The 22,892-nt window shown below is 37.8% G+C and overlaps 1 protein-coding gene across 14 annotated transcripts in view; it reads right to left on the bottom strand.

Moving 5' to 3' along the window:
• Positions 1 to 22,892, bottom strand: part of SOX6 (SRY-box transcription factor 6) — a 379,848-nt gene that overhangs the window by 72,984 nt on the left and 283,972 nt on the right. For all 14 annotated transcript variants that reach the window (XM_075094704.1, XM_075094700.1, XM_075094707.1 and 11 more), the window contains one exon: positions 17,250 to 17,329. In XM_075094704.1, coding sequence (XP_074950805.1) covers positions 17,250 to 17,329 — 80 coding nt within the window. The remainder of the gene's footprint in view (positions 1 to 17,249; positions 17,330 to 22,892) is intronic.

Raw genomic sequence — 22,892 nt, 5'->3', positions numbered from 1 at the left:
TGAAGCTGGAGTAGCAATTAGGGGAAGAGTGTTTAATTTAGAAATATGATAAATAATAAGTAACAGTACACTGCAAAGACTTCTTTTTCTCTACAGAATCCAAGTGTCATAATATATGTACATGGTTTCGTTTTAACAACATCATTCCTTTCCTTCCCGTTTGTACATGCCTAGCCTATCCATAGTGGACATAACATTGTGATTTTAAACAACCATATATCACCCTACTGCAGAGTCCGCTCATTGTTACAGAGTGTGAATAGCCTCTACTTCTTATAATAATGCACCAAATACCTTTGCAAAAAGGCGTTAAGGTGTAACGCAAATAGGCAGCTAATGAATTACCATAACTAATGTCATAATAACAAAGATTGTTGCAGTGATTATTTATGCACTTGCTGGCTAATGTGCTCTCAGATTTATTACGGTACTATATGTGCAAACAAACTAGCTGTATTTGTGAAAATACAAGTAATACATTTCATAGTCACAGATGGAGTTGGAAGACGTCAGTTTTTCCTATATGTTCCGGTGTGCAACTACTGAAAAAAAAATTGTTTCTCAGCTAAAAGAATGTTTCTACCAGTTATTTATATTCATTCACGTCAGGTTTTTTGAACTATTAACACCAGTAATTTTGGTGTCTGCCAGTTGCTCTACTATATATTGTCAAGGGAAATTTTTATGTGGCTCTAAATTCCACTCAATTCCTGTCTCCTTAGGAGATACACATGCCTGTTTTCCTTCTCTGTCAAGCTGCAAAGTAACAGATACCCAATTTCAGCACTGTCTGCTGGTTCCAACTCCTTTTACCGACCGCAAATTCATTGTACTGATTCAGAAAAAGAAAATCACTCTCATTGCTTCTACTGCCCTGCTGCAGATAATGACCAACCCATACCAAAAATAAAAGAATCTCTACACATTTTAGATACTGCAGCTTGTATTGTTGTAGTACTGCAGAGTCAAGATCCCTTTATGCAAAATAACAGATTTATTTTGTTAAAAGGGCCTAACTTTAAGTGGACCATGGAATATTTATGGCTCTCAGTAGTCCTCTGAAAGAGTTATCTTATGTTTTTATGCCGATCATGGGTCAGAGGTTCAAATCAGCACTTCTTTCTGTCACTCCTTATATGTTTTACTATAATTTACAGCTCAGCAAGAAGACTCATAAAACAAAAGTGTCTATTTTACTTCAGCAACTAATTCTAGCTAATCAAAGCTTTCCAGCAAAACAACCCAGCATGAAACTCTGCGTGGAAAATATGCAGAGAACAAAGCGTTTTGTCAAATAACACATCTCATGATGTAAACACATATGTCTCTTATAGGAAATTTTATCGCTTCCACATTATCGGCATACAAAAGGAGCATTCTTGTCGCAGACCTGGTGCGACTGTGGAGCCATCGTCATTGGAAACAAGAGCCTGATTAGGTTCCCACACAGATATGAATAGATTTTCTTTTTTTAGTGTAATGCTGCCTTTCTTATTTCTTAAACAGACTGGTAATTGTGGCTGTAAAAACAGTGAATTGTGTTTGGACGACATTTATTTCTTCATATTTTTTTAGCTACCCAATGACACCAATTATCCCATATGGTTGTCCTCTTCTGGAAAGTCTGAGTTAATCCACAGCTGTGAAGATGAAGATGCACCCAGCAGGCTCTAAATCTGGTGGGTTTCTTGTCTGCTAATAAAGTCCACAGTCTGCTGGACAGATGTTATAGAGGATCTGTTAAATAAGTCAGTGACAAAGACCCAGACTTCTGCTGGGGAAAATAATTAGCAAAACCATATCTATTCTTCATAGTTTTTCATTTCTTGCCTCATCTTTTGGAGAAGCAAATTTTCATTTCTTGATAGAGTCCCACAGTGCATATAACAGGTCCTGCTCAAAATATGAATGGATTAAATGATTGCATTGGCATGTGTTCTGAAGAAATGATAGACCTTTTTGTCCATGACATATTCTTGCATGCTGTCATTCCTGCACTATTATTTTGTTTGGTTTTATTCATCATAGTGTGTGCTTGTATTGGGAGAGCCTGAATAAGTATTGCCAGCTATAAAGTATCTGCTTAAATTTTTAATGCAATGGGAAATGTAAAATGAAGGTGAAATTAACATTTGACTAATTTTTCTTTAAATGTTATAACCATTGCTTATTTTTAAATAAAGGATTTACAGAGAATACATTCTGGCCTCAAGGTTCATGCTGATGTTCAGGGGCGGGGGGGAAGGTAAGTGGAACGAGAAGGTGCGTGCAGCAAGATCCACGTTTAGAGACTTACTCTCTCACTGTTCCCTATCCTCACCTGTTTATCATCATGGCCTGACAGAATAGACATCCAGTCCCAAAGTCTCTCTCAGTTATAGTCATGTAAATTTGGAGAAATGCCACAGAGCTAAAATATCTGCACCCGTGCAATAAAGAACTAACTTGCCTTCAGGCACATGTGCGTTAAGGTGCTCTTAAAATAATTTCTGTTTTGCTTGTGAACTGTATTTCTCATTCCTTTGACCTCATCCTGCTTTGACATAATGAAGTAGAAATGGCCATCAAAGCAGCTCACTCGGCTTTGCTGCCTAAATGCAGACAACTCTCATTTAGGCATTGATCCTGAGATCGTGCCTCTTAGAAATCAAATGGCTTTGACTTCATTGAATTATGACAATTAAATACAATCTCTCAGCAACTGCCTGTTCACAACCTGTTTACTGTAAAGCCGTGGGCAAAGCCAAGAAAGAATGCTTAGAGCTCAGATAAATTGTCTATCACTGCAAGTAGCTAAGACAATGTATATAATTTGGCACCTGGCAGTTGCCTCTGTAATACTGTATTTGTTTCCTCTTAGGAAGTAAAGCTGTTGGTTTATTAGTTTTACAGACCCTTGACAAGTTTCAAAGATACAATGTCACCTCATCACCCTGGGAGGCTGCTGGTAATTTTTAATGAGACAGCATAAAAACTGCAAAAGAAAAGTTTACTCTCCGCAAAAAATATGAATTAAAAAATGTATCCTAAAATTTGTATACAATTAAAGTTCAAACAGTACATTAGGTATCTTATATCACCAGAGAATGTATGTAACATTGGCTCTATTGAAATAAAATAACAACTCACAAGTGTCAGCGTCTGTGATATTTAAATGAGACTTCCTATTTCTTCCAATGTGACCGAGTCAAAAATCTAACCCAGTAAATTGTAGATACTGGTCCTAAGTCCCCCAGAGAGAAAAGTACATTTCTGCCATGTCGGAAAAGAACAAAGGGAGGCTGAAAGGTGACCGGGGGAACAGAGTAACAGCTACTAAAAAAAAACCAACAACAAAAAAAAAATAAAAAAAATAAAAAAAACCCAACAGAATTTAAAGCCTTCTGTAGAGAATGTGGAGCTCTTGGCTTTCTGAAGAGCAATTCCCTCATGAATCCACTGACTGGAGGGAGAGGCAAAAATCCTCACTGACTTGGCGGTTGTGTCTCACCTCATTTCACTCTTTCTTTTTTTTTTTCCCCTTTCCAAACAGACTGAGTGTTGGTCTGCTGAGAATATGATGCTAAGCCACTTTTCCTGTAGAGTTTTTAAACTGGGCCTCTGAGAAAGGGTTTGATACAATTCAATGACTGAAGTAATACCTTTGTCCATCTGAGCATTAAATGGCCCATTGAAATACAGCTTAGTTAGAAAGAATTTCAGTAAATGGTGCTTTCTAATTTTTTTTTTATTATTATTATTCCTCTCCCAATAGATTACAGCCTGAATCTGAAAATGCAGTTCAATCACTTTTGGTTGCCTTTCAGGTCAGGCCTTTCGCCAGTGTTAATGAAATATAACCCCTTTAGAATACTGGAGGTTAAATGCGAGCAACAAACTCGTCTTCTTCAAAATTTTACCTCATGCTCTCCAAAAAGCTATAATCTGTTTGGGAGGGCCCTCATTTAAACACATTGGTCTTAACAATGAAAATTTATTGCGGGGGGGAATCCATGCTAAATGCTATTTTGTCTGACAGCTAGTAATCACGAAACATTAAACACCTATTTCCATGCAATATTCCATGTCTATTGTGTTTAAATAACACACATCATAAAGGAAAGTGCTGCAGCAGACAATTTATGCTGTAGCAGCACATACAGCACAATTTTCAACTTGATAAAGTGAAACTATAAAGAATCAATGCATAAGTCAGACAGCTTCCATACCTAATATTCTTCCCTGCAGCTATTAGAAGTTCACATTTTTGTCTCTAGTAGGCATGAACATTAGTATACCTTCAATTTCATGTCTTCAATCACATTTTGTTGTCTGTTCCATACAATTTGACCAGACCATGCAATTGGAAAGTAGCTGAAATTGTCTTTTTTCATCTTAATGATTTTAAATGAGAAAGGGAGGTTTTTCTGTAAGCTATTTGTTTACTGCTTTGTAAAAAGTTTCCTAAAGTATTCATAACAATTTGACTATTAAATTAGTTGAAAGAAAGCTTTTTGATACATAGTAATTAGTCTTGTCTTTCTGAACATGACTGTACTGTAAATACTCCTCCTTGACTATCCCTTTGTCCCAAGATTCCTTAGAAGAATGCAACCAAGCGATAATTCAGCATTATTGCTGCTTCAGTGCACTAATCGCTTAAAGAGCAGCAAGGACCCTATGTTCACTGCCACAAGGCTCCTACAGCCTCCTGGCCTAAGGCAAGCTTCCCAGCCCAGCAGCATCCAGATGTCAAGAGGAATATCCAGGTCCTGATGCAGCATGCCGCTTCATTCCAGTATGGCCTAAACATCTGTTTCATCTGCTGGCATACAACCTGCTGAATACACTGAGACTGCTGCACTAAGTAGGGAATTGGATGAGGGTGGGAGTGAAATACTGCAGTTGCATAGCTCAGTGTACATATCACTAAAAAACCTCTATGCAGAAACAGAAACAAACGTTAAATGCTTGGAACCCCAAAACTGGAGTTTGATCACTGTCTTAAATGGAGCTCTCCAGACTAAAAATCTAGACAAATAGCAGGGAGGACAATGTGATAAGTAAAAAAACCCCAACCCTTTCTGCATAATATATGCATATCATTTTTTTCTCCTAAGGGAGGGAGAGGCCATAACACCTTAGCTTCTCATCTTACTAATTTTACCCTGGTTTAATTCTTTATGGTGTAAGAAGAAAAAGCGCAGAAGTATGTAACACAAATTGCTTGTTGTGGCTATAAAAATTGCTCTTTATACGAAATAGTTAAAAATGAAGTGAAACTAGACATCTATTACATATTTATAATTTCCTATAGACAGTAACTCAGGAGTTCTAAAACAATAGCATCTTTTGTCTGAAAGACAGGAATTGACATTTTATCTTGAGGCTTGACAAAACCAGCAAGCATTTCAGTTGATCTAGATTAAGTTCTGACAAGTAATAAAGGAACGCTAACTGTTCTCATCTCTTCCACTTTCTGTATCTATTCTCTTGTATTTTTGCTAGCAACAATAATGGAATAGTTGCATGCTACCATGCAAATTCTTTGAGTTGTTTATGAAAGCAAGATCAAAGCCCAAACTGAGAGTGCATCTTTTTCTTCGCTGCATTTTTTCCTGAAGAGGAGGACCTAATGAGATGTAGTTTAACCAGGAGTCTTCCTCTGCAATTGCAGAGCAGGAGCACGCTCACAGTGCAGCCTCCTGGCTTAGTCTTGTCTCTGGCCAGGCTGAGGACATGGCTCACCTCTGTGTGCCAGGGAATGGGAGCACAGAAGGCAGGATGGACTAAATACTCCTGTGTCCCACCTGCACATGAGGTGAGCACCTGTACCCAGAAACTAGGAAGTATCCCTCAGACCTTCCATTTAAACACATCCTCTGTGAACCTGAATAAGTTACCATTTTCTTTGGGCTGCTTATGAAATGGATACACAGTTACTGCGTTACTACAGTGTCTAATCTTGGTATATCTGAATACAATCATAAAGTATTCCTATGAAAGATAAAATGCAAGCATTAATGAAAGTATGCTATTCTAATAAAACATTGTAAATACCAAGAAAAAACAGAACAAAACAATATGTAAAAATGTCAATGTCTATAGCCATTTCCTCTGCAGGAGGATAGCAGAAATGTCAATAAAATCTTTCTCTTGAGCACAAAGATTTGCATTCCTTCATTTAATGCTCTCAGATTACTGATACGCTACTTTTTGATCACAAAAAGTATTTTGTGAACAAGTATAATGTTATTTACCATGAACAGGAAAGAACACAACTTACCTTTTGATTCTCCAGATTAGATGTTGTACTACACAGCTTGGAAATTGGCAAAAAATCTTTAACATTTTTATTACTTTATGCAATAACTGTGACACACTCTGCTTAAAACTACTATGTATTTGATACAGAAGTATGCAGATAAATAAAAGTTCATTTAAGCCTAAATGCCTTTGGTAGAAAGCCAGTCACAGCAAAGGACAACGGCATTTGTTTGAAAAAGTAGTTATGAGTTTCCAGTGGATAATGTTATTTGACAAAAAAATGTGAAATGTTGAAGATAAATCTTTATGTGACCTTCCTATATTTGCTTCTATTAGAATTGGCTTTTGATATCTTTATAGCATAAACTCTACCTCATCAAAATTGTGGATAGCACTAAAGTCAACAGCGTAACAAGTTCACCTAGGAAAGCAAGCAAGGACCAGGAAGCATGGCTCCAAAGATACCTGCAAACAAAGGCTCTAGTATTTTAGACTCCTTCTCCTGTATCCAGGGAAAGCAAATAAGCAGCACTTATTTAAAATAAAAATATAACCGGATCTATCAGGAAAATATGAAAATATTACCAGATGGTTGCATCGGAGCACAGTTTTTTCATTCACTTTATGCTATCATAATATTACCTTCTCTGGTGACACTGTAAATCAAAGTATTCAAAGAAAGAATTTAAAATGTTTTCTGATGTTCTTTTAGAAGTTCTTCCAAAAATCACCTTTTTATTCCTTGCTGCTAATAGAAAGTTTCTCTAACAATAAATGTGAGAGGTCTATATGAAGAGCAGTTAATTCACAAATTCAGACAGTTTCACACACTTTATGTGTAGAAATGTGTTCTGGACTATAGCTAGTGTAAAAAGGAGCTGCTTAAAGAGAACGCCTGTAATAAGGGAAATAGAATTATATGATATAAAAGCAATTAATTACAGTAAGTTTGCTGAACAGATGATAGCTATCAAAGCTTATCAAATTTTGCATTTCAGATTTTAATATATTTATTTTTTTAAAAATGTTAACACATAGATGGGCTTTGTGAGAGAAGTCAGGAGTTTCATTCAGGCTCATGTCAGCAGGATTACAGGCAATTATGAGTACCTGCTTGTTGAGCTGTGTGAAATGAGTTGGTGAATGAGATTCCTAGTAAGCACATGTTCATGCCACTGGTACGATTGCCAGTAATGTAGACTATCTGAGTTGAAGGGGTCTAAAAGCATAATTATTCTCCTAATCCTACAGGGGATGAAATAAATTCAGGACAGAAGATGGCTGTGCAAGTGCTGCTTCTAGTGCAGACCTTGTAGGTTTGTCAGCTTGGCAGCAGGCAGAAAAAGAGGCATAAGTAAAAGAAAAAGAAATCAGAACATGGAAAAAATAAATGGCAATAAATCTTCTCTAGAAATATTGCTTAAAATCTAGCATAGGTTGGTGGGATCATTCACTATCTGACCACCCAGATGGAGAAATTGTCAAATATAATGATTGCGGTATTTCCCTGCGTAGAACCATACAGACACAGAACAAGAAAACCAAATGCTCACCTACCACTGCTAATCATACTGAGGGGCAAAAGCACTACAATTAAATTCCTACAGGCTCCCATGACAGAATAATGAGACACCATCCCAATAATAAATGGGTGCAAGTCAGGAAAAGAGAGAGTCACATTTAAACTACCTCTCTCAATTCCCCTGTCTGAATCCCCACCTTGTGAGAAGACGCCAAGGCAGCTCTACATTTAAGAGCTGAATTTTTGAAAGTGCTGTTTGGGGTTTGAAGCCGTAACGTTTTCCTACTTTTATAAAAGACACAGACAGTTCATGTGGTAGCTTGCAGCCATTCTATTATTTCGCTAGTGAAAATGGACAAAAGACAGGGATATAATAAATATATACTGGCTCTACTGATCAGGAGAAGCTTTATCAGTCAGCTGGGGCACATCTGGGAAAAAAAGTCACTCAGGTGCATCTCTAGCATCCCATTCAATTAACATACCATTAAAAATGGTTTGTCCCTGTTCAGCCTGCTGCGTTACCTGATAAGTCAACATATTTAAAATGTATATTTAAATGCAGAAAACAGTGAAATGTTTTCTTTGTGAAGCAGAAAACAAGCCCAGTTTACAGGTATTTTAAAGCATTAGATGTAATTATGCTTTACAGGCAGCTTAGCAGATATCTCTCATTGATCTTTTACTGTATATTTAGAACTTTCATGCCCCTTCAAGGAAAATTAAATCATTTCCTTAAAAGAAGAGCACACAAAATTATGCAAAACAAATTCAAATGGGCTTATAAAAATTACATCTAAAAATAAAAATAATCCACATTTGCACCTCAAAACCAGGTAACTGGGAACTTACTATTACAAATTCATTGTAAGCTGATGTATTATACACAAGTAAATGTGAATTTGGTGTAAGCCTGCCATGCTTTTTGAACTGCAGTGGGTGTGATGATATTTCAGCAACAGTGGTGGGACCAGATTAAAATGGCTGTGAGGCCTCATTTTAGCCCTCTCCTAGGTATGGAAGACTGGAGCAGAAGAGATGGCCTGTACTGGATGAATTACTATGGATAGTCCACAGATGTATTTAGTAAAGCTGTAGACTAGTTAAATCTGGTGACTTGTTCTCTTCCTAGTGTGTAGGACAAGTGACACAACTTTTTTGAAAGAACTTTACCTCTTTTATTTCTCACCTCAATTCCAAAAATGCCAGTGGATATGACAACACACTCTCACTCTTCCTGCACCTGAAATTCTTTGTTTTCATGCTTAGCTACTTGCTGTAATTCATACATAACACCAAAATATGTCCTCTCTTGTGTTGACTTCACTAGATTTTGTGAATGATTCCTTTAAGTCTTGAATAATCCCTTTTTTCCTGGCATTTAAGCATGATGTATTTTTCCTCCTGTATTCCGTAAGACGGTCCTCTCCCCAGTCTCCTTTTTTTCAGGACTGATATGCAAGCCTTCTGTTGTGCCCCATAGTCATATGCAGCCTTCATGCTGAATCTTAAGAACAGGCAGATGATTCCAATACTTTCTATGTGTTAGGACACTTTTCTAGTTTCTCAATCATATGGATTCCTCAAATGTCACAGACCAAATACACACACATCTTAGACAAGCAGGCTGTTGGAGACAATATCATTCTTACTTCGTCATCTAAAAAGACTCTACTCAGTGATAGCAGTATCTGCACACTGATTTGATGAGTTCTATCTAATCTTCTATGAATTTCCCTATCTTTCTGAAGTAGGCCAGTGGGAGGGAACACTCCCTTATAATCAAAGACCCTCCAAAATAAGGCAGGTGGTGATATCTTTCCAGTCTATGCATCTCTAAGAGAATTCTTCTGCATCCTTTGAGCATGCGTGTGTGTGCGTGCGTGCATGTCTACACCTAGAAGCTCTCATCTAACCATCCTTATTCTTAGAACTTTTACTTCAGATGAAAGGTGAGTTAATAAGTTTTCTTCTTCTGTAGCAATTAGTCAGGAAGGAATGATGATATGGAAGTGTATTATTTTCCTTTGTGTATAGACCTGACTTAAAAGACATTTTCATCTTTAATCCGATTGCTGCTAAATTCCTCAACATCCAAACGTGCTAACACCTTAACAGGAAAAAAAGCCTTCATGTTTGTAATTTATAGCCAAATTAAGCAGCTTGCTCTATGGTTATCAGAAGTATAGTAAAATTCCAGAAACATTTTCACTTGCAGCTAATTCCTGTAAGGCATACACCATATACATTTATAGAAAGCTTGAAGGAATCCAACTGCCAGCTCAGAGTATGCCTCACAGTCAGCCTATTCCCCAAAGGAATGCCACAGTTTTAAAAGAGCTTTAAAAAATGTGCTCATCCCCTGATGGCACTCTGTAGTACTGATGCCTCTGGTGCTCTGTCAGTAAATGCAGCAGTAACTTATTTGCTTCTTACTGGCTTCTGAGTGAATACATACCCCAGGGAGGGAGCTTTGCAAACCACAATTACTTTAAAATAGAGCCTGGGCTTTCAGTGAGGGGCAGCCAGTGGTTAAGGCAGCGTGAACGACTTGTTGATGCTGGGGGCTCAGCCTCCTCCAGTCACCTGGGCTCAAGCTTCTGCCTCAATACAGACTGAAGAGACACAGGAAGCACTCTGCAATCCAGGCTAAGGATGACATCCTTTTAAACATACACATTTCCTGATAAATGGCACAGGCATAAACTCAGTTATGATCTCAATGGTAAATTCTCCCCGGAACAGAGCATATGGGCCTGGAAGGCAGCTGACCTGCTTGGTAAGATCTAAAAGGTGCAAAAGATGGGAATCATACCAGTACCCAGATCCCTAGCTGCCAGATTGCAAAGGTTTCCCTCTTGCAAGAAGAGAGTAGGCACAGGATGGAAGCACTTCCCAAGCCAGAGGAAGGGTTGGTCATCTGAAGGGAACAGAAACAGGGAGCTGTGCCAGACTGGGTGACAGTCCTGTGACTAGTGTCCTTCCTGCAGTGGGAAGAAACACAAGCCCAGGACAGGACTTAGGCTTGTCATATGCAAGACAAGTACTAGAACTGCTACAGACTATAGAAACAGTCTCTTAAACATTCCTATAAATTTTTTATTAAATTATGTGACACTGTTCCATTAAGCAAGGATGAGAGTAACAAAGACATGCAGTTTAAAGCAGTCATTGGAGATGCAGGGCATTAAATGGGTGAGAAAAGGGTCTTGCAGCTGCAATGCTGCTGTACCAGGCTGACTACTCTGGCTAACAGATTTGTTTGTCTGTCCATTTCTACTAACTTGAAGAGAATAAGGAGACTCCCTCTCATTTTGACCAGGGATGCCACTACTGGAGTAGCTGGGAAAATCCTCCTGGCAAAAATTTCATCAGAACTGATATTTTACTGCAGAAAGTCTCAGTTTTAGTGGGCTGTCTTTTCCTCATAAAAATCACTTTGCCAGATAACTCAGGGCTGAAGTTGAGGAGGAGTAGAAGAAGATGGAGTATTAAGAAATTCTGCGAAGAAAGGAGGTCATATGGTAAAATATTGACTCAATGACATAATTTTCGTTGATATTGCCACTGATATAATTCAACTTGATAACAGAGATATTACATACAGAGACATAAACATTCAAGTAGGGAAAGGCACAAGTATAACTATTTCATTGATTTTAATTAAATTTCCTAAGTATTGCAAGGTTGGCATATTTTTAATTTTATTTTCATTAAAGGGCTTGCTTGGTCTCTCAGAGCCCTAATAAAACCTTCTTTCAACCTCTTTCCTTCCTATGCTACAACTTAAATTTCCACATAGGAAAAGGACCAAAATATTTAATTTGCTTCCTCCATATACTGAAATTTGCACACACCATTCCCTTAATTTAGGCCACTATTCACTGTATCATAATAAGGAACATTCTGTTAAAATATGCCCACCTAGAGCTCAGTAGTCTTTGAATGCTAGATAAAATCATTCTATAAGGCTAATGAAGACAGAAACTCTGCCTGTAACAATATTAAGTTTGTTTTCTCTAGTGATTCGAAGAAGTGAGCAATCTGTCAGTAATACATTGAGGGAAATTACTTGTCTTGTAGGAATTCCCGCTGACAGTCACTCACTCACAGTACTGACCCAAACATCTACCCGCTGACAAACAAATTACAGTGTCTAACTTTGAAAAGGTAACTAGCTGTTTTTAATTTTGATTGGTCTCACCAAATCTCTTTCACATTTACCCAATCCCCATTCTTCGTTGCCATAAAAAATAAAAAAAGGAAAACCCCGTGGTTTTTTAATTTGAAAAAATTATTATTTCCTACATCCGAGAGTGTTATGTCAGATAAAACTGTTAAACTGTGTCTAACCAACATTAAGACTGGCAGCCCTGCCAGTGACTGACTGGGTGAGTGAACACATTACTGAGCCAGCATTGTAGAAATTAATTTTCTTCAATAAAGTGATTTTTAAGGCTCATATATTTCACAATCTAAACATATGTCACTGTTTCATAAACAAAATAAATGGATTAAAATAATACATTACCAATATGCTGACACATGGAGATATTTTAATTAGAAATACTTAAGCTGCGTGATATTTAACTGCTATATTTGTTGAAGAGGAACATGCATCATTTAATAAGACGTAAGGCAGGTACATCACTTTGCATGATGTGGTACCAGAGCGGGACCAAATCACTTCCAGCATAAGCTATCACCTTCAGATCACATTAGCCCCACTAAAAAATTGCTTTAAGGTTACAACATATAGAGGAAACTCCATAAGAGGAGCAGTCCACCAAAACAACTTTTTCATTGAAATAATAAGTCACCAAGATTCTAGTTCCTGAGAATAATATTTCTTCATAAAAGGCCACATTTAACATCTTAGCTATTTAAAGGCCATATTTACATGACTGTCGCATTACATTGGCCTCTTTCCTGCACATTCTTCTTGACTTACTTTAAGGACCAACACTAAAATAGCTGAGGAAAGCAAATGTCAACTATGTCCTGAAATTTATATGTGTGAGAGAATTGGAATAAGTAGAAATGTAATATATTGTTTACTGTACCAAGTGCCCTCTGTTCTCTAAAGGTCAAAAACATTGTAACCTTAGAGTTACAGTTTCTGATTGTTCCCAGGGTTAAATACATTATCAAAATTAATGGTTCAAACCCCTCAACCTTCAGATATATGAGTATTCATGCCTCCATCTGCTGAACTGTTCAACTAAAAATAGCATTCTTTGGCCTTCCCTCTACTAATATTGTGCCCCTGAGGCAGGCTATGCAATGCTTCAGCAGCGCACTGGATCCGCACCCAGTGGTATAACAAAAGGTCATTTACTTTGTCTGCAATTAGAAGAGAGTATGGAGGAGGATGAGATAGGAGGGGAGAAAAGAAAAAGACAAATATGTGTTTAGTTAAAATATAAAAATTTTAATGGATTATAAAAACTTCAGGCTTCAAGAACACAGCTGCAACTATAGTTAAGACTTGCCAAGGTTCATTAGTGTTATAAGTGATAAATTTTGAAGGACAAATTACACAAACAGTTTGGGGAAAGAGTTATGAACGAAAGCTTTTTTTGTTTTGCTTTTTTTCCTAGAGCTCACTTTGTTTAGGAATAACTCCAGCTAGCATCATTGTAGTGCTTCCATTTCTATCAACAGTTTATCAGTCGTGGTTGAGAGAGTTGCGACATTTCCTTATTTACCACATAGACTGCTTTGTAGAAATATCTAAGAATGAAGGCAGATTTTTTTAAACAATAAAAAGCAACATTCCTTGTTTGAAACTAAGGACATATAGGTGCCACCTCTGCCACCACTGAGATTTCCCAGTAACTAAGTTACTGCTACCAGAACCACGAGAGTGGGGAAAACCCACTTCATGATCAACTTCACTCATTTAGCAGGATCACTGGGCACATATATCTAGAATCAGTTAATATCAGTGCAATCATTTGACAACCAGGGGAAATTTCAGGGAAATGGGAAAGGGGAGAAACTCCAGAGAAGGTGGGTATAAAAAAGAGGAGCAGAGAGAAACCTGACAGATTTTACTGCTCAGACTGATTAATTAAAGCAACACACTTCTGTTACACACATGCATCAGAACTGGTTCACACACCACTATGCATACCTGCTACAGGTGCCTTTGGCAATATATTTGTAAACTATTTAGCAGAAGGTTGATTTGATGGGATTCACTCAGTTGTTTGAAGCTGGAGGGGTGAACAGAAATAGCTTGGTCCTTCCTCTTAGACCATACCTAGAGAACTGTTCCCTCATCAGCAAGACCATCCCTCGTGCTGAGAGTCCTAACAAGGCTTGGTCCTATCACACTTATTTAAATCTTGGCCAAGCTGTTGAGGAAACTGGTGAGATGGGTCTGAGCTGTCAGTGGGGAGTGTGGAACACAGAGTTTTAAGTCTTTTTGTCAACATCAGTGCCACGCTCATGAGATCAGTACACAGATTAAAAGAAGCTATCTGATGTCAGCCCAAAGCAGAGCAAGCTGCCACTTCAGGAATATGAACTGGCATAAACGTGTGGTAACTACTACTTTCTTTGAGGATACTCAAAGCTACAACTGCATATTAATGGTATTTTACCACCAGCTGATCAATGTGATGCAAAATCTTAAGAGTAGATGGGTCAAACAGGTGAAGGTGAAGAAGGAGAACTTAATTTTTTGAAAATTTTCATTTTATTTTATGTATTAATTTTATAAGGCCCGTGAGAGTGAAACTAATCACTTGAGACATTCCTAGATATGATTTGAATAAAGTATTTTAACTCACAGATATACATAATCCACTGCTGAACACAGACATACAATTCAGAGAAAATACATTTTGATACCAATGTTCTAAATAGCTTGAATAAGATGGACAAATCGTTAATTACAAATTGCCCACTGGAGAAACATCCTCTGTGGAATAATTGCTATCATTACATGATGTACCTGGGAGTAAATTGTTTCCTGTCCTATTAGATTCAGAGCTTCCATAGAAGTTGTCCTAACACCCAGAAAGATGAGAATACAAAATTACTGCTAGATCCTACCTGAAGCATGACCATCCCAAAAAAGCATAATTGAAAAAAAGAAGAGAAATTATAAACTCGAAACTGACAGAATTTCCAGCGCAGCTGGATATGGATTATGGAATATAATTTTGGAACTAATAATAATGCCCTGGTAAAGTTGAAATGTTAGAGCTACTGCAAATCTTTTTTAATTGAAATAGTTTACCTCCCCAAGTTCTCCAAACATAGATATCATACACATGCTCACATGTAGAAACAAAACCAAGCCTGCAAATGATTTAGCTATTTCTCCCACTGGCTGAAAGGAACAGAGATTAGTTTTGTGATCAGCATTTTTACGCACTTGGGAAATACTCAGATACCATGGTCACAGCATTCATGTAAATAAATAAGTGGGTGGGGTGCATGGAAGAAAGGAAGCAAAATAGCGAAAGAAGGGGGAAGGGAAGCAAAGGTAGAAAAGTGAGCTGAAATGCTACGCCCCCAGCAGTCTTCATGACGCATCAGGTATAAAACCAAATTCCCACAAACACACCCAAATAAGTGTTCATTTAGGGATCGCTTAGGGAATTTACACAAAGAGAATATTAATAGTAGGAGTAAATAAAATTTAGTTCAGCCAATTTGACAATCAGATGAGCAAGCACTAATTGTAGATTAAGTACTCTATTTCTTAAGCTCTAATGACCATGAAACATTAAAGGTTTTAAAATCCCATAAAGGTGAAATTCAAATAAAATAGAAAGGGATGGGGGGAACAAACAAAAAAAACCCTTTTACAACAAATATATCTGAAGCAAAATTCTGGCCACTCAAATGTTTCTGAATTTATTAGCACCACTTTCTTTGCTGGTTGTTTTCTCTCTAATTGTGCTTGTTGTGTTTAACAGCTCAGTTGATCATTTCTGCAAATTAATGAAATTGCACTATTGCTACAGGATCTAATAAAGGCTGATGTGCAAATAGATCTGTGGGTCAAGCTACAAATGGCTCTTGTAAAAGAAGAGTCATGAATGTTTGTGGTTTAGAACCTTTTTCTTTTGCAGTTGAACAGATTTATCCTTTCCTGCCTTACAGCCTTGTGTAGGCTCACTATTTGGTGTATTGCTGTTCAAAGGTAGCAAAAATAGTGTCTCTATTCACAAAGCTGATTTCTGAAGTATTTTCTCAGCTAAAACTAATAAGTTTTTTGCTTCTATAAGTATTCAAATGCAGATTTTCAAAGGATATGTGCTCTTTTCCTTTTGAAAAAACTCCCCTTTGGTTTGAAGCCTGCCCAAGGTAATGTCTTAACATAATACTACCATGACCCAAATGTATTTTGGGCATATCTTTCCATGCAGTGTCAGGGTGTTCTCTTTTCAAGTTTTGATTGTAGGTTAGGTCAGACATAAGCTCAAGGGGTCTTTTTCACCAGTTCTGGACCATCAGTGAACAGTGAGTTGTGTTCCCATTCTCACTTATCCTAAGTTAACTTGGCAAGAAGAATATCAGTATTGGGTAAAGACGAGAGGAGTTTTAACTTGTTTTGGTCCCTCTGGAAAATAATATAATTGCAGAAGGGTAAGCAAAGTAGATATTTGGATATTAATATGGCGGTACATTGCTACTCTATGCACAATTTATTCCTACTTTGCATCTGAACCTAGCTCTAACCTAACTCAAACAGGGCTTTCAAAGGTTTACTTGCAAATAGTTACATGCATCTTTAATGGCCTTTCCTCTCATGTTCACTGTCACTTCATTTCCACACATTTTAACTCTGAAAGCTTTGGACTGTTTCTTCATTATTTATGACATTGTTGTGTCTTTTCTTGTGAAATTAAAAACTTCTTGCCACAAAAAGCTAGCTAATAATATGGCACATAAATCTTACTTTCACAACATTTCATTCTATATATGCCAAAAATAATTAAATGACCAAACCAAGGCTCCTGACCATGCTTGGAATCTGACCAGCTTAATGTATGGAAAGGTTGCGCTTAACTAAATACAGAAGCTGAAAGAGTTTGCAATTTATTGTATTGTCAGCACCACACTGTCTGAAAAAAAAGAAAAAAACCAATAACACACATTTGTTTTGATACACTCACTGCTCCAATTAAAGGTAGTGCATTGGAGCCACTGGGGAAAGACTAAATGAAAACAAAGTACAAAAAGATTTTTGAACATATCTCCCATCAACTGGTCATATAATTAAAAAAATACAGGTAACTCTGCCAATTTAAAACACACAGAACAATGTCTTTCACTTACATTATCAAGGTTGGCCGCACATTGCTATATTTGCATTACCATAAGTACATAAGGTGTTAATCCTCCTGGGCTGTGCCCAAAAATTATTTAACATTCAGACTATTATTTAGCATACAGCTGGTTAGCAGTTTTCCACTAAAATGTTGGCTTCGATCCCACATTTTTTTGTTCTGGCACATACCTGGAGCTGTAAAGGGCTGAGTCCAGAAGCAGCAGCAGCTGCCATTGTTGATGGAATGAACTGCACAGGGTAGTTATCACCTGTCGGGAGAACAATGCGTGCAGGTTCAGACAATGAGCAGAAAATAGCAGCAGACAAGTGCAAACACGGACCTAGGATTGCCTGTGCTCCACAGCACTCCTCTAAGCCTAAACATCTGCAAAAACAAAAGGCTTCGCTGGGCACAGACTTGCCGTGCTCCCTTGGAACTTTTTTGTTAGCAGATAGCTGGTAGGCAAACTGGCAAAACATAAACGTGATATTCGTGATTTTCATTTTCAAAAGCAAATGTTCAAATCAAGCATGTACGCTGGGGCACAAAATGGGCCTTAAGGCCATAGACACACAGACAAGATATCCCAGGAAACCCCAGTGATTCCCAGACAAAAAAACCATTGTTGTCACCACATGTTTCTTAAAACAGGAGAAATTTGTTATAACCCAAGAAATGTCAGCCCTGTTTAATGCAGGGTGATTTCTTTTCAGTATTGGGTGGCTCTTTCATGGGAAAGCTACCTAGTTGCCTCAACACATGTTGAGGTTGTTTCCTGTTTTGCTTTGAGGTTCTGTGTCTTGGGACAACTCCTTTAAGGCAGTCATAGAGAGAAATAAAGTTAAATCACTTTTAAATATACCTAGAAATATAACTCTAACTTTCTCTTAGAGCTGGGACCCTACCGAAGTTGATAGATTACATAGTTGTTCAGTTACATGAAGATCCAGGCACTAAAATTTCTGTGTACTGTTCACTGGAAACTGAAAATGTGTGCCCTTTGCATTGAGGGAACAACAAATACTCCAGAAAATAAGACATACTATTGAGTCAAAATAAGCATTGCAATGTTATAGCATCTATGGGTGTTCCCACTTCTGAGCCACTGCAGCAATGCATCACCCTACCATTGAGACTCTTAGTCAATGTAAAGAATGAAAGGAGGCTGAAATAGTTTAGCAGTGTAATCTGTAATGTACAAATTAATACAGTGATAGATAAATTACACAGTAACTATGGTTTAATGGAATATAATTTGGCTCAAGATTCTTATTTAAAGTTAGTGTTATGTACTATCTGTAGGCTACATTTTAACAGGCTGCTTCTCTGTACATTTTTGAGATTTACCATAATCAGTCTGCTTTACATGAACTTTTCCACACTGAAAGCAGAATGTAACAATGAGGGAAAATACAGAAATTCCAAAATAATATAATCGGGAAATTCCAAGAGTTAGATTTTCTTTTTGTCACCCCCCTCAAACAAATAATGATAGCTGAAGTCTTTGCAGTCACTGGATTACCCAGAACTCTCCTTTTTAGCACCTGAAGTACTATTGTATTCAGCTCAGTTTAAATGTTCAGCTGTTTCACTTTTTTAATAAATTGTACATGTCTAATCCACAAGGTCTCTTTGCATCATATCCATAATACCTCATCAGACCATTGAGCACAGTATGCGCTTGTACACAGTCCAGTAACAATTGGATTCTGATTGCATATGGAGCTCTGCTACAATGCATTCACTAACACTATATTGTACTGGTGTCCTATGGAGTAATGTTCAAAATATCTCCTCTTATTTTCCCCCTTCCATGAGGCTGATTTTAGTTTGCAATGTTGTTGGGGTTTTCTTGTTTTTAAAAAAAAAAAAAAAAAAAACACACAGCAAAAAAACCAACACCACCCAACACCCCCCTGATCCTTTTCTTAAAGTACTAAAGCTGTCGCTTTATGGTTAAATAATTCTACTCATATGTTTGATATTTGTTTGAAATTATCTGAATAATTAAGATCCTAATCTAAGTTAAATAATGTTCCTTTCAGAAATATCTTACAAGGTTTTAAAAAAGTCACAAAGATGTTGGATTAATGATGCTTTAAATGGGTGTGGGGGGGGGAGGGTGGGAAATAACCATCCAAGTTAGCAGCATGGACTGCCTTGCAGAACATTTTGGAGTCATTCTTTCTTTAAATATCATGAATTATTCATTCCTGTTCTACACAGCAATCTCTTCTTTCTCCCTCCCCCTCCACATACACTTTTTAAGTTCAATACCAGTTGCTTTATTTGTACTAAAACATTTTCCATGTCAAACATATTTTTGAAAAATTCAAACTCTAAAAGAATTCCCTGCGGCACTCCTTTTTCACAGCTGTCATGCTCCTATGGTTTGAAATAGCCAGATCTTTTATACACATACACTCACGTGTACGCATGCACACACACAGTTTTTGGCTTTGCAGTTAATTTAATAGTATCTCTACCACACCCTGCAGTGTTCTCTTGCTCACCTGCTGGCTACAGTTTGTTCTTTTGTTACAGGAAAAATAATTTTCTAATTATGCCATATATTTGTTATTAAAGCATAATACTGTCCCTTTCCCCCTCATTTTGCCATGTTAGATTATGGCTAATTCCCGGTATGCTTGCGCTGAGTACGAGAATTAATACTCTTTCGGATCTGGAGTACTTTGCTGACACCAAGAAGTAAAAGCAGAGCAAAAGTACTTTTTTCTCCTTTGAGGAAACTGAGCACCCAGGGAATGGACTGGTTTTAATTTTTAATTACAGAAGGTACATATTTTTCCCTCTTATTTTGTCCGTGCAAGAATGGATCAAGAAGCTTCTCAGTAGATGTCTTGGAATTAAATCAGTCAATGTATTGTAGCAATTTTTTTCAAATTTGTTTCTTGATTTGGAATGCTTGCAGGAGGATCCATTCTTTTAAATTTGTACAAAAGGCAGCAGAACATGTTCAAACAGGTCTCCTTTAGGTACCGCTGTGTGCTGGCCTTTGATAACCAAGAATGAGAAGAACTCCGGAAGATGAAAATCTGTCATGTTTTGCAAACCTAACTGTTCAATCTCCTTGCTGTGCTGACTGTCTATTTACATTTGGCTGCTGTTGTTTATATATAAGTTGGTGTTTACAAGCCATGGAAAAGTATGCCAGCCTTCTGTTTCATTTGTCAGGTTGAGCAACATTTCCAAATGAATAAAAGCAATTGTACTATGCTATTTTACATAGAAATAATGGAAATGTTTCTTTTTGTCTTGGATGAAGTGATAAAGCTTAGTGGACTTTATTTATAGGATGTATGAACTTACTTTCTAGATCAAGGCTTTGTGAGCTGTGACAAAAGAAGGGTGTCTGGCTCTTGTGAGACTCAGAATAGAGGGGGGGAAGGTGTTACTTTATTAACCATCTTTCCTAAAGCAATTGTAAGACACAAGCTGACTCCCCTCATCTGACTTACAAAGCTCTCAGTCTGATGATGGTTTCCCCATTTTGGAATTGTAACTTAAAATCTGTCTCTTTGCACATCGACCTCAAACTGCCACTTGCACACTTTCCATGTGGAATCACAGAGTAACAGGAAATGGAGTTGGAAGAGACGTGAGAGATGACAAATTCCAGGCCCTCCCCTCCCAAGCATAATGAAAAGACTGAGGAAAGTGTACTTCTCCTCAGGGTGTTGTCAGGATACAGCAAGGATTCAGATGCCCACTCCTGCAGTATTCCCACACAGGGCGTGCATTTTGTTTGTGCAGCAGCATCAGGATTGAGAAAGATGTTAATAGCGGTAACTGGCTAAGGCAATACTAAGGAGCATCTCCTCTGTCTGATAACACTACCTCAGTTCTGCCTTTGTTATGAGCAGGGTTTGCCACAACACTGCCTTTTTGCCATCCTTATGTCACATCAAAATCAGTCGCCCCAAGAATTGCCTGTCTGCAGGTAAATACCTTCAGCGCAAAATCCCAGTTGAAAATATTCAGCTGCCTACTACCACTTCCAGCTCTTACCTCAACATTTAGAGGTGAGACACATATGGATTGCTACAACAAATCCTGAGGTTACGGGTTCTTTGTTCCAACTAGTGAAACCCAACAGGGAACACATGACAGACTTTAACTCAGTCCTGGGGAATTTCCATTAGAAACAAGACTCACACAGCACCTCTGCCATGCAAAGGTACATGGCCAACTCAGTACATAGTTGATCTGATGCATGCTTTCTGTTCCCACCTGCCAAGAGGAACAGCAGCCTACTGAAAATAGAGTACTGTGCTATGTAAAATTTAAACCACCTTAGAGCTTTAGGAAAAACTTCTGAAAGGCCTGTTCCAAATGGAAACTGAAATGATGGATATCACTGAAATCCAGCAGATTTAACATGATGTTAGTTATGTGGACTAGCTACTGTAATCAAGGAGTTTAATTAGATTGATGACAAATATCTCACAGTATTGGAATGTTCTGAGGTCCAGCCAGATGACAATAAGCCTGAGACTTTTGTTTGTCATGCTTTACCTCATTTTACTTTTGTTGATTTCAAAGGAGTTACTGTTGATTTTCCCCAATGCAAGTAGGAACAAAACCAGGCCAAAACGTCGGCTCCATTTCTCACTATTTTTGCCACCAGCCTAAGAAAACAGTCTCCATTTTCACATTTCATTGTACTGCTGACATAGCAAAATCTCTTATAAGTTATTTTTGTGTCTAAAGCAGAATGACCTAGGTAGGCAGACAGGAGTTGTTTCTTAGCCATTCTAATCATCATCTTTAAATACTTTATGTATGAAATATGAAGAAATGCTTTGAAAATACCCTGCAGCATATCACTCTAAAAACCCTTTTAAATAGATGTTTACAATCTCCATACCTCAATGTCTCTATTTTCAATAATCCTTTTCGGAGATACTTTCCACATCTGGTAAAGAACTGATGTAACACAAAATATTTGCAGAAGTCTATCAAGCAAAAATGATCATTCATTTCCAAGTCACATGGACTGCCATTATGCAAGCAGCATGGAGAGCAGCCCTCCCATTCTCTGCTCAGAGCAAACCATAGCTCTGAGCTCTGCTCAAACTATGGTCTGGCTCCTGCCCAGTGTTACTCTATATCTTCACTCTGTCATCAACCTACTTCCCCATTCCCTCTTAGCCACAAAACTTGAAGGAAGTAATACTATAAGCACTGCAAGATGGAGAAAGGAACTGTATTCCTCTTTATCCCACTCACTGTCTTCTCCTTTTGACCCAGGACGCTAATGAGAACACACTAATCACATTCAAGGATAGTCCAGCCCACTAACTTTTCCTGGATGCGTGTGGTTGGTTAAGTGAAGGGAAATTGCACTGTGAGAGGAGGCATAATGGTACTTATGTTACCCACCAGTTCCAAGTAGTAAGTATAGTGGTCACAGTCAGAAAGCCAGCACTGTTGCTTTGCTGTACTTGGAACGCAAAATAATTATATTAACGGCGTAGCATCTCTGGGCAAGTATTAGCTTCCTAACAGCTGCCACACTCAGCTTCCCACTGGAATAAGTGGCAAACCCCACAACCAGGTACTCTATGAGGCTCGTCAAGCGCCTGCAGGTCAATAGTCACAACAGTCATTTGAGATGCACAGCGCCCTAAAGTTTTAATTAATCTGGTATACAGTATAAATACTGAAATATGTATAAAAAATTAATTAGGTGGTCTATGCAGCTCTGATTTCTCAATTAGTACTTACCATGCCGGAAAATTATATTACATGACTTTGAGATACATAAGGAAGCATGGGACTTTGGGGATTTTTTTTTTTCCTAATGTAAT

This window comes from Phalacrocorax aristotelis, chromosome 5 (genome assembly GCF_949628215.1).
Source record: "Phalacrocorax aristotelis chromosome 5, bGulAri2.1, whole genome shotgun sequence".
Classification (NCBI taxonomy): Eukaryota; Metazoa; Chordata; class Aves; order Suliformes; family Phalacrocoracidae; genus Phalacrocorax; species Phalacrocorax aristotelis.
The sequence above is the reverse complement of the archived record's forward strand: the minus strand, read 5'-3'. Positions and strand labels throughout refer to the sequence as shown.